The sequence below is a fragment of the Xiphophorus maculatus genome, chromosome 23 (assembly GCF_002775205.1).
Source record: "Xiphophorus maculatus strain JP 163 A chromosome 23, X_maculatus-5.0-male, whole genome shotgun sequence".
In the NCBI taxonomy this organism is placed as follows: Eukaryota; Metazoa; Chordata; class Actinopteri; order Cyprinodontiformes; family Poeciliidae; genus Xiphophorus; species Xiphophorus maculatus.
The window spans coordinates 26730284-26752777 of record NC_036465.1 but is presented as its reverse complement, the minus strand read 5'-3'; the positions used below and the strand labels follow the sequence as shown (position 1 = coordinate 26752777).

Genomic DNA, 22494 nt, shown 5'->3' with positions numbered 1-22494 from the left:
GAGTTCTTACTGTACACCTGGTAATGTCTGTACTCAAATTTATCAACAATTCTCATTTTTTATACATTTAAAACATGAAAAAATATAACTTTCATTTTCTTGGACCATCATCACAAGTGAATATTGTCTTTGCTAAATGACAGACATTCCTACAATTTGTTATAAATTAAGAGAATTATTACATTTAAAATGGCAACTTTTAGGTACAACTTGCAAAACATAGACACATATGTAGATACAAAAAAAATCAGTATGTGTAAGAGTAGATCAGAATGCCCAGCTCATGTTTTGATTTTTCAGGCCCAGCTTGATCGGATTGCTCAGCTCGGAAGGATAGCCACACCCAAACCCCGGATTGGCTACAAACCTCCTCCTCCAGTCACACCTAAAAGAGACTCTCCATCCCTGCATAGACCTTTAACTCTGAAACAACCAGCAGCCACTGCTTCATACTTTCACTCCCATGAGCACTTAAAGGCTGCTAAACCGTCATATTCATCATTCCTGGAACTCCCCCTAACCCCTCCTGGAAACCCACCAACGTCTCCTGCTCTGCATGGAGGTAGGTGGCCTATTCAGGGAAGTAAGTCTTAAAAAGAGCTGACATATATTTCTAAATCTATTTTGCACCATTTATAGTTTTGCTATGTCAAATTTCTTTTCAGGACAAATTAACCCCCCAAATCCAACAGCTGCTGCTCCTTTCCCATGGTTGTTTGGAGTTAATGGGATGAAACCTCGTATAACCACAGTTAGTACAGCAAGTGTGTCAGTGCTGGCTGAGGATGATGTGTTCCTGCCCTGCAAAGCATCCGGGAACCCTGAACCCAACATCGCTTGGACCAAAGTTTCTACAGGTGAAATATTGAAAGAAAAATAATGGAAGAAAAGAAGAAGAAAGAGACATAAAGTAAAGTCAAGACGATACTGGTGAATTTTTATCTTATTTGTTATCTGTTCTGCCACTAGGTGCCACTATCCCAGCCAACACTAAACACGGGTCACGTTTTGAAGTCTTCAGGAATGGAACTTTCCTCATTAAAAATGTGCAGCTTCAGGATCGAGGACAGTACCTCTGCACAGCGCACAACAGGTTTGGATCGGATCGTATGGTGATCACCCTAGCAGTCCAGACGGAGGCTCCCAGAATCCAGCCGCCCAAGACCACAGAACTATCAATCTATTTAGGGAAAACTGTGGCATTCCACTGCCTCGCTTCTGGGAAACCACCTGCCCAGATTTCCTGGATTCTCCCAGACAGGACGTTTGTGCGAGACCCCGGAACCATTCACACTGTCCTTTCTCCGATGTCTCTGCTTCAGAACGGGACGCTCAGAATTCACTCAGCCAATTTCTCCAGCAAAGGAGACTACAAATGTATAGCAAGCAACGCAGCTGGTGCCGACACAGTCACTTATCAACTCCACGTGGCAGCTTTGCCTCCGAGCATAAGTGAAGGAGTACACGATACAGTGATCATTCAACCAGGTGAGACATGGCAAACAAATCTACTGCAATTACATCCTGTTGAGAACTTGTCTTGTTTGTGGCTTACAGTAGTTCATTTACCCAGACAGGAGCATGTATGCCCACTGCTCTGCAAAGGGCGAGCCAGTGCCTGCTCTGAAATGGACACTTCCGTCGGGCGTCCATGTTAAAGCATCACAGTTTCTGGGACGCAGAGTATTCGCCTTCCCAAACGGGACACTGTTCGTAAAGAATGTTATGCCATCTGATGGTGGGAGGTATGAACTGTAAATTGGCTTAACTTAATGAATAAAATTAATATCTAATTGAATTTAAGCATATCACGAGCAGTACTTTGGATTTTTTTAAGCAACTGTGTTCTGCCTGTAGGTGCGATGATGTGAATATCAAAGTAGACACAAAGAACATTATGACCTTAGCTAATGATGCTTCCGGAATAGTGGTAGCTCAGTTTTTCCTATTTGTTAGTATTTCTTCTCAGACATTAAACCTTTAACCCAATTGTCCTGATTAAAAATCAGTTCATCTTTCACTAATCAACCATTCAAACCAACCTCAAACTGCAACAAAACATTTTTACAAGTTCACAAGTAAAGCTAAGAGCTAAGTACCAGCTAGCTAGTGACAACAACCTTGTGTCTTGGACTGCCTTCCTAAACATTTTAGGAACTCAAATCTGTGAGTACCTCCCTTGGACACTCAGAGACAATTAATCAGCAGATTAATTGTTTAATTGATTAATTAACTTCATGTCCTCCCTTTATGTCACCGTATCTAGTGATAAAGAACGAATAGGATCCCAAACAGGAGAGTTAATTGTAATCAATGTCATTATCACAGTTTTCAGCAGTATTGGAATTAGATGCTTACCTGAAATTGGACATTCCTAATTGTCAGAAATGCTTAGGTGATATGTGTCTTATATATAATGTATATGAAATGACAACATTGTGTTTTGAATGTTGTCCAATCAGAATTTAATAGAAAACTACTTCTCCTCTCTTTATACAAAAATACAACATATTCAACTGACATTACTGTTAATACCATTTTCATCTCAGAAACGTCCTCAAATGTGGCTAATGTAATAAACTCCATAACTGGAAAGCAGAAAATCAGAGAGTTGACTAATATTAGAACTTGACTAGGTTAACTTAGAATTAAAGGACAGTTGCATTCAAGTACACTGGAACCTCTCTGATAAAGGTTCCAAGCTTGTAAACGTTTTCATATTTCAAAACCAAATGCAAAGTGAGCTCAAGGTCCGAAGGAGTTTGACAAACCAAATTCCCATCTACCGGTACAGGTATGAGTGTTTGGCCAGCAACGCAGTGGGTATTGCCAAGCGAACAGTCCTGCTGGAGGTGAGAGAAGATTCCTCCTCTTTATTTCGCCAAGGTTCTCCTCCTCCTCCTCTTCCCATCCCGCCAGCCCAGAGTCATGGTTCTCCATCCCGTCAACATGTTGTGTCAGCTTTGTATGGTTCTGCTGTCTACCTCCACTGTCCAGAGTCTACTGGATCCTCAAGAGGGACTTTCTGGCAGCTGCCCTCTACGATCATCCTGGAGCATCAATACAGGCACCTGAAATATCCTTTGACTTTGTGAACAACCGCTACATTGAACTGCATTATTGTAATCCATGTTTTTCTGCCATTAGCCCAGAGAGACCAATTAAAGTTTTTCGTAATGGGACCCTGAGGATACTTGAGCTAACAGAGCTGGATGGTGGAAATTATCAGTGCATCTTTCAGAGGCCTAATGGGGAGGACATGGAGCTTTTCCAGGTAAGACCAGAAAACATAATAGCTTGAAGTTCAGTTTGCAGCATAATCTTTCCAGTGGGTCTCTTTTTCTATCATTTGTCTCAGTTAACTTTTTCCATTATGCATTCTTTATCCTTTAGAAGGTCAATTTAAATTGTACATCTACAGTACATTGTACAGTTAAAAGTAATGTCTTTCTTGACCCCTGACAGTTCTATTATATCAACCCTTACAAAGGATGTTTTCACCAAGCTGTAATTCTCCAAAATTTATTCCAAAATTAGCTTACTGGGGTGTTTTGGAATTACACCAGTCATACATCTTTCTAGTTCCAGGTAGGAAGAACCAATCCAAAGATGGGTACATTGTGGCAGACAACATGGACAACACTAATGTTGTACGTGGCGTTTAAATAATGCTCAGCTGGTAGTAAGAGGCCAAAAGTGTGCCAAGAAAATATTTTCTATAGTTTGAACCATTGATTCTTGCACCTTGATTGGTCTTCTGCTGACTTCTTTAAGGTCTAATGTGTCCTGCATGGTTTGGTTTAAATGAGGGGGGTATCTATCGTCTTGAACCATTATGCCAATTTTCTTCTGACCTCGGACATCAACAAAGCAGTTTCACACACTACTGCCACTCACTTTATTTTTTTTCTGTATCATTCAATGCAAAATAAGAGCAATGGTTGTAAACGAAAATCACAGTAGATCAATAGTTTCTGAAATACTTAGACGACAAGGTCTGACTGACACCAACAACCATGCCATGTTCAAAATCACTTAAATCCCTTTTTCTCCTCCAGCCTGATGTGGGGTTTGAACCTAGAAAGTCATGTCTGCACTGCGTTGCTGCCATGGTGAATGCTACTAATGCTAACAAGCTAGTGTATTACCCACTTTATACAGCCAAAAGACCATTTTAATAGTCTTCCAGTGCTAACCACTTTACATCTCTAAGTTTAACAACAACAACATAAAACATTATTGTACAGATAGTGACCCAAATATTTTCAAGATATCAAAATTCTTGCCAGGAATTGTGAAAACAATGTTTCTTGGCAACTGTCAATGCCTACTGAATACTGTGCATGTGATTAGAAAATGACTATTTTTGTCTGAAACATTAAATATGTATTTACCTCAACAGGTAGAAGTGCTGATGACTCCCCCTCGAATTGAACATGTAAGGACCGCACAGACCAGAGTGACTTTCGGAGAGAATTTCCAGGTAATTGCTAAAAATTAAGCAGAATTTTAATGATATTATTCTCATTCTAATGTCACAGGTATCAGCTTTAATTTTACTTCTATAATTTCCATTGTAAACCGAACAACGGAAAATTCTGGATTTCTGTTTCTTATTTTTTTCATCAAGACTGTGATTCTACTATATCACAAAATAAACCATCGGAATCATCCTTTCTTCTTCTTTTGCTGTTTTTGGTCCAAGGTGGATTGTGTTGCAACTGGCTTACCCAACCCAGACGTCTCCTGGAGTCTTCCAGATGGAACATTAGTTAACAATGGCCTTCAGTCTGACGACAGCGGCCTTCGCAATCGACGTTACGTGATGTACGGGAATGGAACTTTACTTCTTCAACAGATGGGCAGAAAAGACGAAGGCGACTACACTTGCCACGCAACAAACAAACTAGGCAAAGATGAAAGAAAACTCAGTGTCAAACTGGCATCAAATGCTCCACAAATTGGATTAAATTCACAATCACTAGTGAAAGTGAAACTGGGAGAGGCGGTAAAACTGAGCTGTCAGGCAACAGGCGAGCCTAAACCCAGAATCACATGGATCTCACCACATACGGATGTGATACCACCACTGTCAGACAAATACAGGGTTGTAGATGATGGAACGTTAATTTTGAAGAAAGTGACACTGGCCGATGAAGGGAAATATGCCTGTGTGGCACGAAATTCTGCTGGCGATGATATTAAAAACATGATAGTTGAAGCTGAACTTCAGGAACCCTACATCAACAGTGTGAGAGGGAAGACCTCGGCAAAGCTTTTGGCTGTTTCCTACCAAACAGCGCTTCTGGATTGCAGAGTGGAAGGAAAACCTGAACCCAAGGTCTGGTGGCTCACTCCATATGGCCACTCACTAACACCACCCTACCTTGGCGGTCGCTTCCAAGTCCACCAGAATGGAAGCTTAGAGCTGAGGGGTGTCAGGAAGATGGATGCAGGCAGGTACAAGTGTTTTGCTAAAAATCACCTGGGTGAAGCCTCCCTTTCAGTTGAGATGGAAGTGGCGTCGCTAGCTGAGAAACCCAGCTTTGCCAGTCCTAACATTGAGATCTTACCAATTAAGCAAGATGGTGGTGAACTGATTCTGGAGTGCCCTGCTCGCGGCACGCCAATCCCAGAGATTTCTTGGGTGCTGCCCAACGGGACTATGTTATCACCCGGACGGAGACTTCAGCGTATTACTCACCATTTTGGAAATGGGACTCTGTGGATCTCTCAGCCAATGCCAAGTGATAAAGGAATTTACCGGTGCCTAGCAAGAAACATAGCAGGACAAGCAGAGAAACGTTATTCCCTGGAGGCTGGCTGGAAACCTGTGATCAGAGGAACAACAGGTAGGCTATCGCTTCTCAAGCCCATCACACGTAGTTATCATTTTAATTTCATGATAACTAAATTAAAACTAGGAACATTCTGGACCATATTTGTTATGATGTCCAGAAGAAAAAAACTTTTTATCCCTAAAATAAAGATAGTGCACTTAAATCGGAATTATTGCATCCAAAAGGTGTTTGGCTTATCTGAAATTTCTGTTGATTAATCACATCAACTGAGCTCCTACCTCAAACACGGGTCTTTAGCTCCAAGTTTGGCAACTTTTAGACAGATCTCTGTTCCAGTAAATCTGAATAAAATGAAAAGCTCCTGAGGCGGTAATTCAACCATTTAATTCGAGTTTGTTGTAGCAGGGATGCCTCTAAAAGTTGCAGGAGAGTTGCTCTTGAGGACTTGAGTTGAAGACCCCTCTGCTGGAGTATGCTTTGTATTTGCTCCAGAAATTAGTTATAATTTGTAGTCACAACAGCAGCACAAAATTATGGTCAAAATTTGCTATACCAAGGTTAAACCTATGGGCTATGACTTAACCTAGTTTTGTTTGCTGTCTTTGTTCATTTCTAATCTAATTCTTATGATTTTATCCAATCAGGTGGAATGAAGATCACTTATGGACTCAGTCTGAACCTACCTTGCACTGTTGATAGCTGGCCACAGGCACTGATTACATGGACCCTACCCAATGGAGTAGTTTTGGACAAACCACAGAACGTTGGTCGAATATCTTTCCTCACCAATGGAACCCTACACGTGAGGCAGATTGCCCCCTTTGATAAGGGAACATATATTTGTAGAGCCTCAAACTCTTTTGGATCCTCAACTCTGTCTTACCCCGTTATCGTGATGGTTTTCCCTCCCCGGATCACAAGCACAATGGCCTCCATCACAAGAGTGATTCGAGGAACCCCAGTCATGCTATGGTGTGCGGCAACAGGCATTCCAAAGCCAGATATTTCATGGACTTTACCTGGGCGCACCACGCTGTTACCTCACAACCACTACACAGTGCAGGGAGGGGTTCATATGACAGACGGGGGTAGTCTGGTCATACAGAATCCTGTCCTGACAAACTCTGGAATTTACAAATGCAATGCTAAAAATGCCCTTGGAACAGATTTCAAATCAACATACCTACAAGTCATTTGAGGGACCAGACGACTCTCATAGCAGACTATGATTGAGTGAAAATTCTTTGTTGAGGACTGACTAATCATGATTAAGATGTTCTGCTGGCAGATATAAAACAGCTTGACCTGTGGCTTTGAAGCTTGAGATACCATGGATAAGATTTTTTTGTAACTACAATACTTGTTTTGCATTTCAAGTTTTGTTCAACTCTGCAGATTCACACTGAAATATATTTTTATGAAGAATATTTTTCTATAGGAAGCTTTGGTTTCTTGACTTTCCACCCTTACAGGCATTCCAGAAGTCTCATGTGGCATTGTTGTCGATCTTCTGTGTTTGAATATTCTAGGCGCTTAATATGGCTGGGTGTAATCTGGTGCTTATATCTAGACATACTGTAGCTATCTATGTTATAGAGATAGCTATGTCTCTATAACAGACAGCTATATTTCTGCCATGCTTATGGCAGAAATATAATTTACAGTGTTTTCAACTGTGTCTATAGGAATTTAGCGTTTCATGAAACAGTATAGTTCATCACAAAATGTCATCCTGCATGAGTCGCCATCAAATATAAACTGGACACACACCTATTTGCATTTTTTTTCTGTGGATTGTAACAAAATCATTTGTGGAAAATTTGCTCATTTGGAGATTTTTGAGTTGAATATATCAAAAAATGTCCTAAAGGAAATGCAGCTTCGGAGGCTGAATACCTCTGCGCAATGCTACTTGACATGTTATTGGCCGGTGTTTACAAAGCAGCCAATCCAGGTGCACCATTCATTTTCCTTGGTGCTGATTGGCTGTACCCCCAAGAGCAGAAATAAGGTAGACCATGGATGTTAGTTTCTGCAGTTGGGCTCAGATAGTTTATATTGTGTGTATTATTGCATATTAAGGTATATTTGAACTATTAAAATAGGCAGTTATAAACATTTTTAGAGAAGGTCTAAAGTATTTATGGACTTCAACTATTTTTGGGTGGCTGTGGTCTCTAACTCCCCACTACCAGGGGTTCACTGTACTTGTATTCTTAGCAAACAACTGCATGGTGATAAGTGCCACATATTGGGAAACTTGGGGGCATTTTCCATATGAAGATCTAATTGCTCTCAGATCGTGCTACATTGAAACATGTACATTGCATAATGTACTGCAAGTATAATTACCGTGTCTATTCTCACATTTCTGGCATTACAGGCACCTTGTGACAACATGAAAACATGTTTGCATAATTTATGAGTCAACAAAATAAACAGGTGTTGATGTTTTTATCGACTGCCTCAGCACTCACTTTCTGAAGTTAGCAAGGCTTTATGAAATATTCTATGAAAAACTCAAAAAGCAACACCTCAGGCTCTGATCTGAAGAAATGTAAGATTAGTTGAGAAAGTGTATTATAAGCCTGGCGGGCCACCAGGCCTTACTTGCCCACCCACCAAACTAACTGTCATTTATTTAATTTAAGTAAAGCTTTAATAAAAGTGAAGACAGATGAAGCTAGGTTTATAGTTGGTACATTGAACTGGGCCTCACACAAATTGTGATGCCTGCACCTCTAAATTTTTATAACTTTTAAAAAAAATTTAACACAAAAACACGTTGGGCCGCTGTTTGACTGCCCTAGTCGCCGAGCTTTGCATGGTTTTGTGGGGGAAATCCTGAAAGCAGAACAACTGCCTTTATGCAATTACAGCAGCTGATCAACTGGGGCGCTGTCACAGGAAGCTCTCCAGCATGTTGCAGGCGGTCCAGAAAGGATGAGCCGAAACAAAGCAAACTGTCTTGAGAAAAATAAACTCTGGTCTGTCTCAAGCAGAACAAACAGCCTGCGTGTTTGCAGTCTGGAAAATGGAAAAATCATTTTCTTCAAAATTAAAGATTTGATGCAAGTGTGACAAAAACAATATGCCAGACAAAAATCTGCAAGGGTTACAAATTAACTTTCACATCGCTGTTTGCGTTGAACGATGGGAAATCAGCGCCGAGAGATTTGAAAACAGAACATCGGGGAGTGCGTGTGATTTATGCATCAAAATATCTACATATTATGCAAATCATTTCTGTCTTTCGCTGCTGGTTTGTGTTCTTCAGGACGTGAATGTCCCACTGAGCATCGTTTCCCAGACAAACGGCCCTTTTACCGAGGATGAAGGGGAGCTTTGTGAGACAGAAGCCTTGGGATTGTTTCACGCTGCCAGTGTGTGCTCGCTGTGGGTCTGTATGAGAAAGAGATTATGTGGGTGTCTGAGAGGGAGACATCGAGCGGCACGCCTGTGTTTGTGCTTGTGAAAGAAAGAAATTGGAACAAGTGTTTTGTCATTCCGTCCACATTTCAGTCTGCTGTCGGCAGACAGCTGTGCCGAGTCAACAGAGGTGGGCGGGCGGGTGTCTCGTAGGTGATGCTACTGCAGGATTGAGTTCAAATGAAAGCTGAACATCTCAAACACTCTGCCGCTGCTTTGTGAGGTACAAATGAAAAAGGTAAGTGAAACTTTTTTTCCTCTCTTGTTCTTTGCCTAAATGCAAGAACAGTCTGGATGCGGTTTTCAAAAAAAACGAAAATGACTCTACGGTGAAGACAGTGTTGATGTCTCAATAAAATTGGTGACACATTTATCTAGAAAAATAACACACTACATTCCAGCAGTATTAAAGGTCTATTAGATAGATTAGAATATTAGTGGAAATATGGAAAGCCCTTTTATTTTGCGAAATTTATCAGCAAGTGAAATCATGCCTCAAAACAATCCCCAAGTTCAATTTATAACCACTTTGCAATTGTCTTCACCTTTGCAGCAAAGCCGTCTAACCAAGCATGTAGCGATGATGGAGAGCAAACACTTCCTCTAACCTGAAAGAAACTTCCCACAGAGGCTGGCTCAGTGTGAGCAGCCGTCCACCATGACCAACTGGGGGTTTACGCAGATACACTGAAAAAGAAGCACTAACATAGGGGTAGTTTCTGTATTAAAAACAGCAAAAAGTTAATACCAGAAGAAAGAGAACATTAAGTTGTTGGAAGCATTATCCCAGTTGACACCCGCCTCCCCCGATCAAGTGTAAGAGGAAAAAAAACAAAACACAAAAGTAAAAACAAATCTTGCTACCCTTGAGATAAAAAATATATATATAAAGAAAACAGAAAGTTAAAAGTGGAAATAACAGCAAAATGATGCACATTTTAGAGAAGGATGAGTTAAGTTCTATGGAGTCCTCTAAGGGACATGGGGGAAACTTTTCTTTTGCATTCCCTCGCAATAAGCTTGCTGCAATATGTGCGGCTCTATTTTGTATACAGTCACAAATGTCAATTTAAAATTTCTAATGTATACATATTTAAAGAATCTCCGTGTTTATTCTTAACTCTTTGGCGCAAATAACTGATTGTGAATCGATTTATTCACTGCATGTTAATGTCTGTTTGCGTAAGTTTGAGATGGAACTGCACATGAAAACATCCCTTTAAACCAGCCAGGCTATCAACACAAAAGAGACACAATCAAAACTGTCAGATGACTTTATTACCCCGCAATAATAACTCAGAAATAGTCCAAATAGTTTAGATGTAATTTTTATTTCTTTCCTTCTTATGGGAAGTTTCTGTTTATATCATAGGTTTGTTGTGCATTTCTATTCTAAAGAAAAAGACATAAAACTTCAGATATTTCACAACGAGGTATTAACATACATGGAAAAACCTCACGAAAGCCTTATATTATAGCAGAAAGTACAAAGGCCACCATAAGAAAGGCTTACAGTATTTAATGACGCCACATGAACTGATTAGTACATTATTGCGAGAAAACGCAGAAGTTTTGCAGAGTAACGCAAAAGAAAAAAAATCCCATAAAGTTCTCATGTGGTCCAGATGCAAATAATAATAATAATAATAATAATAATAAAAATAATAATAAGTGCTGAAATCAACCTACATTGAAGTGTCACAAGTCAGATAAAGGTTTCACAAATCACAAACCTGGTTTTAAATATTCTGCTATTAGTTGAAATTAATCTAGTCTGGGGTTAAAGAGTCCACTTGTAGTTTTTAACTGGTGTAAGTGAAAGATGCTGAAGGTGGTGAAAAATGAGGTGGAGTCGCCCTTTAGCCATTTCCCTAATAAGAAGCTTGTTTGTTTGTAACACGAGAAAAAAAAAAGTTGTATAAAAAAAATAAGTCGTTCGAGAAGAGCAAGCAACTTGTGTACTTTTAGTTGGCATCAGTTTTACAATAGGGGAATATTTAACCTTTTAACACATGAGCATGAAATTATTATCTGCCCAGGACTTTGAAAGGATTGTTTAAACTATTCAACATGTCAAAGAAAGAGCCACGGACTTGCTGGACTGGTCATGTCAGAACCTGATAACTTTACCGAGGCGTTTTTCTCATTCAAATGACATTTTTAGTCAGTATTGCGTCTTTATTCTTCCAGTGGCATAATTCTTGTAATTCTTCTTGTGTTGTATTAAAAAAAATAGTCTGACCTAATACTCCGTCATACTTTATTTACTAACCTCCTCCGCCGTTTTTCTTTCCACCGTCACAAACTTCTCCATCTCTCCTCTGTGGAGGTAGGTAAGTTTTCAAACCTTCGCGCTTGTATCCTCTCCGTCACTCACTGTCAGCTCTGGCTGGTCTGAACAGGCAAGTCTGTTGCTTAATGTGAACAGTGCTGCCACCTAGTGACTGGAGGCTTGTTTGTCAGTTAAGCGTCAATGAAGAAGAAGTCCAAATTGAATTAAAAAAAAATAAATAAATAATCTATTCTCGCTCCATGGAGAATAGAAGGGCTTTTTAAAATGTCATACATTTGAACTACTGGTGTTTCAGCTGCTCTCTCTACTATCTGGGCAGGAAGCCGGAGCGGCCTCATTTTCACCATTTATCACTTTGAAGAGAGGAAAAAATGTATTGTTCGACAAAACAGATTTATTAAACCAACAAAATATTATGTGATCATATGTGATACAGTTTTGTGCCATTAGAAAAATAGACAACTCGAGGTAAAAAAATAAATAAAAAATAAATTTTTACAGAATAAACTGCTGCTTGTTAACCTGTTAATACCCTTGCTCACCTTTTGGACTCAGAAATAAGGAAAATTCTGTTATTAGATGTTCTGACTGTGAGACAATAAAGTCCACTTTATTTTGTTCTGACTCAGCATAAAACCCTGTAGCTCTGATCATTTAGTTACGCAATAGAGTTTACATTTTAATACGACTGCACCGAGTATTGATTTAATACGGCATCTTCACCTTATGTTAAAGACGACTGGAATCCAGGTTTGCCACAATCCTCAGCATTTTAACAACCGGGTTATTTTGTGGAATGTGACAATGTGAACTGGCTGATCAGATCACGTGGCAAGACTGTGTGAGAAAAATCAGTCGCCATGACATTGTACCTAAAAGAAAAAAAAAAAAAAACTTCCTATTTAGACATTTTTGATTCTGTGATTCATAAACATGTGCTGGTTATTTTTCTGAATAAAGAAAAAAAAAGAGTTGAAAATATTTATCATGCACATAATAAAGTGAGGATAGGAAATGTTCAGTCCTGTGTAATCAGAAAAATAAATCTGTATTTTATTTGATAATTGAGAAATAATTATCCGTGAGATAATGCTTTTTTTTTTTTGTATTGATTCAATACCAAGTAAATACAGGGCCTGTATCACCAATACTGATACTTTTAAGACATTCATGGGTATTTGTTGTTGTTTCTTTTATTTATTTTGTTCAAACCTGTGACATAATTTAGACAAAGTTTAAAGGTGTCTACAAAACGCCTTTATGAAATACTTTCATGACATATTAACATGACAACTAGTAGAAACAAGTAGAAAAGCAAAACACATTTGTGTGCTTTTTTTTCCCCCCTAAGCAAACAGAGCACAGAAAATTATCATTTGAGAGAAAATCCAAACCCAAATCTGTTCTGAGGTAGAATTTCTAAACCACAATATAGAAACAAAACAAAATTGTCAAGAGGTAATCTGAAACTAAAAGTATCGATCTGATCACGCGAGTAATAATGTGATACTGACACCAACTTAGTATCGATATTAGTGAACCATGAAGTACAAACATCTACAACCAATTCTTATCTTTTCAAGATGAAGTCCAGAGTGGGGGGAAAAAATGATTCAGGTAAATTACTTTTAAAAAAATTAAAAATGTATTCATGCTGTCGTGATTTAGGCTTAAAGCCGTCATTGTTTTGTTAAATTGATAATGATTCTTCTCCCTTTAAGGCTTCCGTCACTTGCTGAAAGACAGCATCGTGGTCATTGTTGCATCTCTGGTCTCCTCCTCCCTTTCTCCTCCCTTCATTCTCCTCTCAATCCGTCCAACCCCCCACTTCTCTCTACTCACGCACCCCGACTTGCGCATCGCCTCCTCCGGCAATAATGACCAAGGATTCCCCGGAGGAGGAGACCCGAGCTCCGGGCGGTGTCGGCGTCGGAGGAGGAGGAGGAGGAGGAGGAGGAGGAGTGGGCGCGGGGAGAGGAGCATCCAGAAGGAACCGAGCGGACGACAATGTCACCATCCTGACATCCTCCATGGATTTCTACCCAGCCGGCCGGAGTCGAGCCAGCAGCAGCAGCGACGCCGCCCCGAGCCTCACCTCCTCCCTGGACACGAGCATCCAGACGCGGATCTTTAAGATCATCGTCATCGGGGACTCCAACGTGGGGAAGACGTGTCTCACCTTCCGCTTCACGGGGGGCAGCTTCCCCGACAAGACCGAGGCCACGATCGGCGTGGACTTCAGGGAGAAGGCGGTGGAGATCGAAGGGGAGACCATCAAGGTAAAGGCAGCGGCGGAGCTGGATGCGGACGAGAGGAGCGGCGTTTCGCCCTCCACCCCTCCCCCTTCCCCGGGCTTCAGCTCAGAGGATGACTCGGGCCTGCTCTCTTATTAATCTCCCAGGCTGTGAAAGCGCAGTTCTCCTCTTCAGCTTTATTGATTATCCATAGGCAGGGCGCTGATATGTACTTTCTGAGGTACGTATTACAGCAGCCTACTCACCTGTAACTACGGCACACATTGCAAAACAACAGTGACCTGTCACTTTACTACAAGTAACGTGAGTTAACCTGGATTTTTGCAAGCCTCGTCCTCTGGATAGAGTGAATTCATCCCTGTAACATCTTTATCCTCGTCCTTCTTCCATTTTTTTTTCTGCCTCTCTATTATCATCAGTCGACAATATCACGACGGCCTATCGGGGTTATTGTAGCTAGAAAAAAAAGGAGAAATAAAAAAGGACAATCTGAAATTTTGAGATTAATCTTAGACTATTAATAAAAATAAGAATAAAAACAAGGACATTTCTGAGCAGAAAAAGTCAAAAAAAATCTGCTAGAGGCTAGAACAAGCAGAAATTCTGAGACTAATGTCAGAATTTTTTTTTTTGGAAACATCCCAGTTTGAGAAGTCAAAGGTTTTTGATGTTTGGAAATTTTCTGAGTTTCAAAAGTCAAAGATTTCTTTTTTGTTTTTACTCCGAAATTTCCAAGTATTTTCTAGAACATTTCTGAGTTTATTCTCAAATTTTCAGATTTTATTTTTATTTATTTATATATTTATTTTTAAGAATGTTTACTCCTCCTTTCTCTGTATCTACAATGGCCCCAAAACGATTCAAAAGAGAGAGAAAAAATCGCGCCTCAATACAGAATAATTTTTCTGCCCTTGATTTGGCGCCCCCTAGCGCAGCGCCCCTTTGCGTCGCATGTAGTGCATAGCCACTTTTTGCGCCATTGTACCACGTATTTTATATTTAAGAAATGGACGCAGAAATTCACAGTAACTTGAAAGGTTTGTCGCCCTTTGTTACTGAAAACAAAGCAAGACAATATAGGTGTTATATGGCTAATATAGACTTGTAGAATATTCTTAAACTGAAACAAAAACAGGGAGGAGATTTGAATAAATTAGTAGTTGTAGCATCCTCAATAACAGAATGATCATCTTTTTCAAGTTTTCTGCTCTCCTTCTGTTGTCACGGTAACCAGGACCACATCTGTTCTTTGACTCAAAAGTTCACCTTGGTGCAGTTCTGCTTTTAATTGCTGTACTAAAACTTGACTACATACAGCAAGTTGTTTTTTTTTTTCAAATGAAGACTGACCTAGATCCCGTTTTTATCTGAGAACAGACAAAATATTTTTGCAGTTTTCTTCAATCGAGCCCAAGATATTAAGCAATCTGGAGGCTTTTCATTTAGCAAGGGAAAAAATATATATAATAATTATATATATATATATATATATATATATATATATATATATATATATATATATATATATATATATATATATATATATATATATATATATATATATCAGATTATTTGTTTAATTAAAGTAGTTCATGCTTATTGTTGAGTAGGTAAAAAAGAAAATCACAACATTTTTGGTGATTTTAGTTTTATTAATTATTTTTCGTTTTGGCCCATGTAACAAAATGTTTGGACACCCCTGGCTTAGATCAAACCTTACGTGTTAAAATGTTCCATGTCTAAACTTAATTGAGAATAAATGGCAGGACTTGAACACTGCAAAGTAACTGAGATGCCCAGAGTGTAACTGCACAAGTATTGAATGAGCGGGGCTAATTACAAAGGCACAGCTCCCTTTTTTGTTTTTTCTTTGGGGGGAAAAAAGTAACAAAACAAGAGGACATTTTTATCACAGCTATGCACTAATATAAGTTGATCTGTCACCCAAGATCTCTAAATTACATTGAAGTTTGTGATTATGAGTACCCAGCCTCATTCTAATGGTTGATCTGTGTCTATAAGGAACAAAATGCTTGCAACTTTAGATCCCCCCAGCACATGCACACACACACACAGTCGGATTTTCATCATTTGTGGGGAATTCACATTGACTTCCATTAATTTCTACAGTCTAACCCTTACCGTAATCCTAACCCTAACCATCGCAGACCTAACCACTAACCCAAAAACAACAATTTCTCTTATGGGGACCAAGAAAATGTCCCCACATGGCGCAATGGTCCCCATAATCCCACATTGTAGACAGGAATAGGTTCCCATAAGGATATAAAAACCTGGTACACATACACACACACCCACACACAATGCTGAGTCAAAAACACACACAAAATGCTGTCCACATTACCCCTGAGGCCTGCGTGTCTAAACCACTGAACCTCCTGTACAAACATCTTCCACTTTAAGGCTGGTGTGTGTCAGGATCAATCCCATGTAATCAAACCGCCTCGCGATAAATGCAATATTAATCTCTGCATGTATATTTGCGGCACTAGTTATTCAGTGTGAAGAATCATGTTTTTGTTTTACCGTCTCGTCCTCCCCTTCTCATTCTGTCGTTGCATCCCGGTGTCGCCGCAGCAACCAAGCACCGACTCGGCAACAGACCAGTCAGATGTTATCAAATCCACAACAAATACTGACTGTAATTTGCATTAATGATCACGCAGATAATTCCACTGAGCTAGAGAACAGCGCTCTCCTAAAGCTGTAAGAACATCTTGGTAAAATAACTGGAGTTGTAATGTTGATGCATTAGCCGCAGCGGTTCATAAGCTGCTTGTCCTTTGAAGGACAGAACGAAAAGAAGCTGGACTTTTCCATCTTCAGTTTCTTTTTTCTTAGTTAAATCTAATTTCAGTTGTTCCAACACTTGGAACAGATTCTTCTCTTGTTATCAGATGAAGCCAAAATGAAATACAGCCCTGCTGACAACTGTAGACACAACTAACTAGCAAAGCTAGGTGTTGTTTGGTGAACAGTTAAAAGGCTGCAATAAAACCTGCAAGTGCGGATTTTGTTGTTCTTGTTTGGTTCTGATACAACCTCATCTATCAAACTAAGAATGAGAAAAGAAAGGCCACATGCATTAATGAAGAAAATATTCTCTGTCTGTCTGTCTCTACAGGTGCAGGTGTGGGACACGGCAGGTCAGGAGCGCTTTCGCAAATCCATGGTGGAACATTATTACCGCAACGTCCACGCCGTGGTGTTTGTTTATGACGTAACCAAAATGGCTTCCTTCCGCAACCTGCAGACATGGATAGAGGTAAACAGAAGCTGAAAAGAACAATTTCCTATTAGTCTTTTGTATTAGGGTCTGCAAATGTTTTTTATTCAAGGTTTATGGTTATTGTAAAATGACTCTATATTATGGGTGATTCTTTTTCTCTCACTATTTTGACTTGCCTGATGGTGACTGCGGAGTAAAATTAGATGTAAACCTATGACGGCATTCAGGGCCATCGTAGATAGAAAAAAAACAAGAGGAGTAAATATCTGCGCCTCCCTCCACCCAAAAAAACAACAGTTTCTTGAAAAACTTGAAAATTCCTGAGTTTCAAGTCATAAATGTTCAACTTTTGAAACTCTGAAATTTCCAAGTTGAGATTAATCTCAAAATTTCTGTTTTTCTAGCAAATATTTGACTTTCCAAACTCATAAATGTCCTTGATTTTTCTATAAAATTTCTGACTTTGATCTTAAAATTTCAGAATTTTCTGACGGAGATTTACTCCCTCTTTTCAGCCTACAATAGCAGCTGATATGCCGTCATATAAGCAAAAAGAACATAGTGAGTCAATGCGAGTTTTGCAGTTTCACTGATTTGCTAACACGTGTGCACAAACCTGGCCCGATACAGCTGAATCCATTTCTGATTCTTGTGTCTCAATTTGTTGCAGGAGTGCAATGGCCATCGGGTGTCGGCGTCAGTGCCTCGAGTTCTGGTGGGAAATAAATGCGACCTGGTGGATCAAATCCAGGTTGGCTAACACAAGGAAATGTTGACACATTTGTTTTCATTCACATTCAGCGCCAAGCTTTCTCTGAACGTCGCCGTTTTCCACAGGTTCCCTCTAACATGGCATTGAAGTTCGCGGACTCCCACAACATGCTGCTGTTCGAGACATCGGCGAAGGACCCAAAGGAGAGTCAGAACGTCGACTCCATCTTCATGTCGCTGGCCTGCCGCCTGAAGGCCCAGAAGTCCCTGCTCTACAGGGACGTGGAGCGGGAAGACGGGAGAGTGAGACTCACACAGGAGACGGAAGCAAAGACTAACTGTCCGTGTTGAGAAAGAAGAGGACAGGGAGGCATTTCTGGGGAGGAGAAGAGAGGAGTTACTTATATAAAGGAGGATGAATGGGGTCTGAAGGGGAACTTTTCTGGTTTAAGATGACAGGGAAGGTTTATGCTGACACTAGTAGTGATGTGCTTTCAGCGGACAACAGAAAGACATGCTAGGACTGAGATTTCGACGGAGTTCTTGTTCTTGAACAGAAGCGATGAATTGGGGAGTGGCATATAATAACGATGCTGCCTTTTAGACTACAATAGTGTGAAAACTCTTCCACTGACTTTCCTAATAATGCTGTATTGTCTCGTTCTTATCGTTGACCATATGTTAGCTCTTATTCCAATTGGAAACAGGACTTCCCAGACTTTTTTCTACTGCCTTAACAACTAAAACGCTGCCTGACCCATAACCTTCACAAACCATTTAGAGGAATAGGGGTAGCACAGGAGGCAACGCCTAAACTACCAGACATCCCGTTTCAGTGGCTTCTTTGTTGGAGGATTTGATCTTGCTCACCTGTAACATCTAAGACATAGCAAATATAAATAAAACGGAGGAAAATACTCAAGGTGAGCCTAACTGGAAGCACCTTGACGAGGTTTTCGAAAACAGACCCTTAATGGGTTGCCCTGTAGCACGCCACCTATTGATTTCAGAGCTCCTCTTACCAATAGCGCCCTCTCCAGCAGAGGGACAGTGAGCGTCCTCTTTCTCCTCTACTCCCGATGTAAACATATCCCCTCCACGCTTTTACCTCTGAGGAAAAGGCCTGGTCGGCTCTCCCTTTGTGTGCAAATCCAGAAAGATCCGCTCTCAGTCTTACGGGACTTCGGCGGATCAAGTCGGCTCTCTTCCGTTCTCTTTTGTGGCTGTCTGTGGTATTCATCCTCCTTCAACATTTACTCACTTTGCCATGCTACGACCACAGACTTTTACATGTTGTTCTGAGATTTCACGTGATAATCCAACACAAAGCGGTGTGCAATTGTGAAGTGGAAGGAAAATGATACGTGGCTTTCAAAAACATTTACTCGTAAAAAAGCCTGCCTTGCATATGCACTTGATCTCCTTTGCATTGATAGTGCTAAATATAATCAAGTGCAATCAGTTGTATTCAGAAGCCATGTTGCTAATAAATACAGTTTGTCATTGAACATCAACACACCAGGAGAATGTTAATCAGGGCAACAGTCAAGATTTAGAAGCTGACTGATTTAAGGATGGTATGTTGGACCAGAGACGCATCTAAAAGTTCCCAGACTACAGTTGTTCACCCCTGGTTTAGGTCAAACTGTAATCATAATGTAAAAACGGGTTTGGATACTTCCACAAGGCTTTCCTAGAAAACGCGTCGTCTCCCCGTCAGCATCCCTGCAGTCAGGGTCGGAAAGAACTGCAAAAAAACAACAAACTGTGACCGCCCTCATAGCACAAGGTAAGCCCAGTGTAAATGAATCTATCCAGGAGGATCAGACTGCATGAAGATATCCACTAAGCTATATTGATTATTTACTGTGCACAGAAAGACAGTTTGCTTTATACTCAGAAAGCTTCTTACTGGGCTGCAGGCGGAGGAACACAATGTACATAACTCAGCTACAAAGCCCTTAGTGTAACAGAGCATCAAACACTCCGACAATGAAATTTATGGCTCTTTGTATTGTATCACTGTGGCCTACTTTTCACCAAGCACTAACAATACATCCAGATGTAGATTAGTGAGCATTTTAGGAGGAGTCTTTAGCTTATTCGCTAAAGGGACTGATGAATTTAATGAACTGATCAGTGCCGTCATCAGGAATTACATTTTTAGTGTCAGCTAAACGCAGTAACCTAAGGCTGTCATAAAGGGTCACCAAAACCGGAAAATAACAGATTAGAACTTCATGGTTTGCCCAATGAGTCTCAGTTTCAAACTGTGATACTAGTGTAGGAATTTCCTGGGATCAACAATGACGCATATCTTCTTTCTTATTAATAGGCCATTGGTAGTGGTGGTGTAATGGTGTGGGGGTATTTTTCTTTGAACACACAAGAGCCCTTTGTAGCAACTGACCACTAGTTAAGCACCAAACCTAAGTATCTTCTGATTGGCTGCTACTGGTTTCCTTTACATGAGAGTGGGTTCGCTGTACTCCAGTGGTCAGAAAGATTTCAAACCAAGGAGGCAGCTTGGAGGAACAGGAGATTTGCAGCATGGATGTACCAGAAAAAGTAGAACTGATGAGCTCTAAATTATGAGAAGCCAAATGCTTTGCTGGCCAACCCCCGTCTTCAGAGCACACCATTTCCACACCTGGTCACGATAGCAGTAAGCCATGCCACTCCTCCACCCTAACAAGATGTCTGTCCTCCTCCAAACATTACCGAAGACCATCTTTACTGCCACTGAAATCCAGAAAAACCCTTCATAGTAGCTCACAGAGCCAATATTAACAATTTCCCAGGGAATAGGAGAGGCTGCTGTGAAGGTGCATGTAGCCATATTGGATGTGGATCTGAGTCTACACCTGGAACCCACCAAACACTGTGTAAATCCAGAGGTCAAGTGCTCTGTCCACGTTTCAACATTTTTCCATTCTTTAAGTTCATGTTTCGAGAAACCTTCTACGTGAGTCGCATGAGATTGGTGTATGATATCAGGCACAACTTCAATGCGTCCAGCGTTACAACCTGGAGCCGAGCCTCAGTGGGAATTGCAAAGGACTGTAGGAATATTGGACCATGTAAAATAATATTTCTTATCACGTTTGGTGATGAGGCTGGCCGGAAGATTTGGGAGAATGTACTCCACAGTTCTTAGATACTCGATCAGCCATTGTAATGCATTTGACTAAGTTCTTTATACACAGGTGAGTAACATAATTAGCATACTTGCCTTTCTTTATCGCTTTTCTAACTAGTTTTACAAGTTAGTGCAGTTGATTTATGTTGGGTTCTTTTATTTATGTGTCATGTTTGCTCTTAAGTGGATGGATGTCAAGACGTTTTGAAAAATGTAGTCTAATATATCTACTAAAGTTGTATGTAAGAGTAAATCATATCATATTAACATTGCAGAATACATGTGAACGGTAACAAGACGGTGTTATTAAGCTAAACGGACTGTTTGAGTCCCATAGGGTAGAAGGAAGTGCACTTTTTTACATAACTTGGTTCCATAATTCTTTAAATAATAATAATAAAGAAGGAAGGGGTGTTACTTGTCAGATGGAGCTCATTGGACATTTCAGTGTTCCTTCATCAAAATGTTTCCCTGGATTCAACTCCGAATGTTTTTTTTTTGTATCTAAGGAAGCCCGGTTTGACTACTTTGTCACAGATGTTCAAATCATTTCACACCATGTATCCCAATAGAAATATTAAAAAGCATTCACATGGGAGCTGATTGGTAACGGGTTTTGTCTTTTGTATAGCTTAGATGTTAGATGTGACCTAACATGTTGGTTTCTGATTGAGATTTGTAACATTATTCTGCAAGTGCTGTAACATAGCAGTTTACTGTTGTTCTTTCAACAAAAGCCTTCACAGTTCTTTTAAGATGTCTCTTTTTCAGACTCGTAAACCTGAGGAGACAATGTCGCTGCTTGTAGCTTTTCGTGTTTTTGAGATCATATCCACCTTCTCTTCTTTATATGTACCTCCTTCTGTAATACTGTTACAATCTCACAACGTGACTTCAGATAAAAATGCTGAAGAAACTATTTGATTCGGTTTCCTTCTTTGAGTTCAGGTAGTCCAAATAAGCTCCTCCCAGTGTGAAAAGTAGGGGTGGGCATTTATCATTTATTATTTATTGTGGTAAATTTCATATGATGAGAATTTTGATTTATTGTTGTCTCAACAAATTTCAGTTAACGATGTTAGAACAAACTGAGCATTGTCAGATATGTCTTTTGTTTTCACCATTTTCTCCACCGTTTGTTTCACGAGAACATCAGTAAATAGGATGAAATGCAATAACCATGTGCAGTTTAAATCAAATTTCTTTAAGTTAGTGGGATCCCGAAGAAACTCATTTAACGACAAGTATTTGTGTTTGTGGCGCTCATACAGTTACCTAAAAACTAAGTAATAAATGTTATACTGCATGTCATGGCGGATCATTATCATCGTTCATGTTGCCCACCCCTACTCAGGAGTAGTGCAAATTGTGCCAAAAAACACAGGTAACAGCCGAGTCATGTCAATCAGTCTCTTCAAACAAAATATTATTGTCAAATCGATCAAAAATTTGTTGGTACAAAGAGTACACTCTGCTTTTCAGGAAGCCTAAATTAGGTACTCCTATATTGGATAGCCACAAAGAAAAATACATTCTGCTATTCCTTCAAAATCATGTTTGTCTTTTTTTTTTTCTTCTCTAGAGAACAGATTTGTGTTAAAAATATCACTGTCTGA

At 40.0% G+C, this 22494-nt stretch overlaps 2 protein-coding genes across 2 annotated transcripts in view; both read left to right on the top strand.

The window, feature by feature from the left end:
• Window positions 1-8228, top strand: part of mxra5 (matrix remodeling associated 5) — a 31568-nt gene extending 23340 nt beyond the window's left edge. Inside the window, exons 12-20 of the mRNA XM_014474160.2 lie at window positions 301-562; window positions 666-857; window positions 970-1488; window positions 1574-1745; window positions 2795-3067; window positions 3148-3274; window positions 4403-4483; window positions 4706-5852; window positions 6446-8228. Coding sequence (XP_014329646.1) covers window positions 301-562; window positions 666-857; window positions 970-1488; window positions 1574-1745; window positions 2795-3067; window positions 3148-3274; window positions 4403-4483; window positions 4706-5852; window positions 6446-6999 — 3327 coding nt within the window. The 3' untranslated portion in view covers window positions 7000-8228. The remainder of the gene's footprint in view (window positions 1-300; window positions 563-665; window positions 858-969; window positions 1489-1573; window positions 1746-2794; window positions 3068-3147; window positions 3275-4402; window positions 4484-4705; window positions 5853-6445) is intronic.
• Window positions 8229-9225: 997 nt separating this feature from the next.
• Window positions 9226-21797, top strand: LOC102234827 (ras-related protein Rab-33A-like). Its single transcript, XM_005813185.3, has 5 exons — window positions 9226-9468; window positions 13245-13802; window positions 16924-17064; window positions 17699-17779; window positions 17866-21797. The coding sequence occupies exons 2-5, from the start codon at window positions 13401-13403 to the stop codon at window positions 18088-18090; spliced, it is 849 nt and encodes a 282-aa protein (XP_005813242.3). The 5' UTR covers window positions 9226-9468; window positions 13245-13400; the 3' UTR covers window positions 18091-21797.
• Window positions 21798-22494: the final 697 nt, after the last annotated feature.

What these genes read in the sequence shown, in the direction of transcription:
- LOC102234827 (XM_005813185.3), top strand. Translation starts at nt 13,401, where the DNA reads ATGACCAAGGATTCCCCGGAGGAGGAGACCCGAGCTCCGGGCGGTGTC. An exon ending in TCGAAGGGGAGACCATCAAG is followed by an intron (nt 13,803 to 16,923) that starts GTAAAGGCAGCG and finishes CTGTCTCTACAG; the next exon opens with GTGCAGGTGTGGGACACGGC. An exon ending in ACCTGCAGACATGGATAGAG is followed by an intron (nt 17,065 to 17,698) that starts GTAAACAGAAGC and finishes AATTTGTTGCAG; the next exon opens with GAGTGCAATGGCCATCGGGT.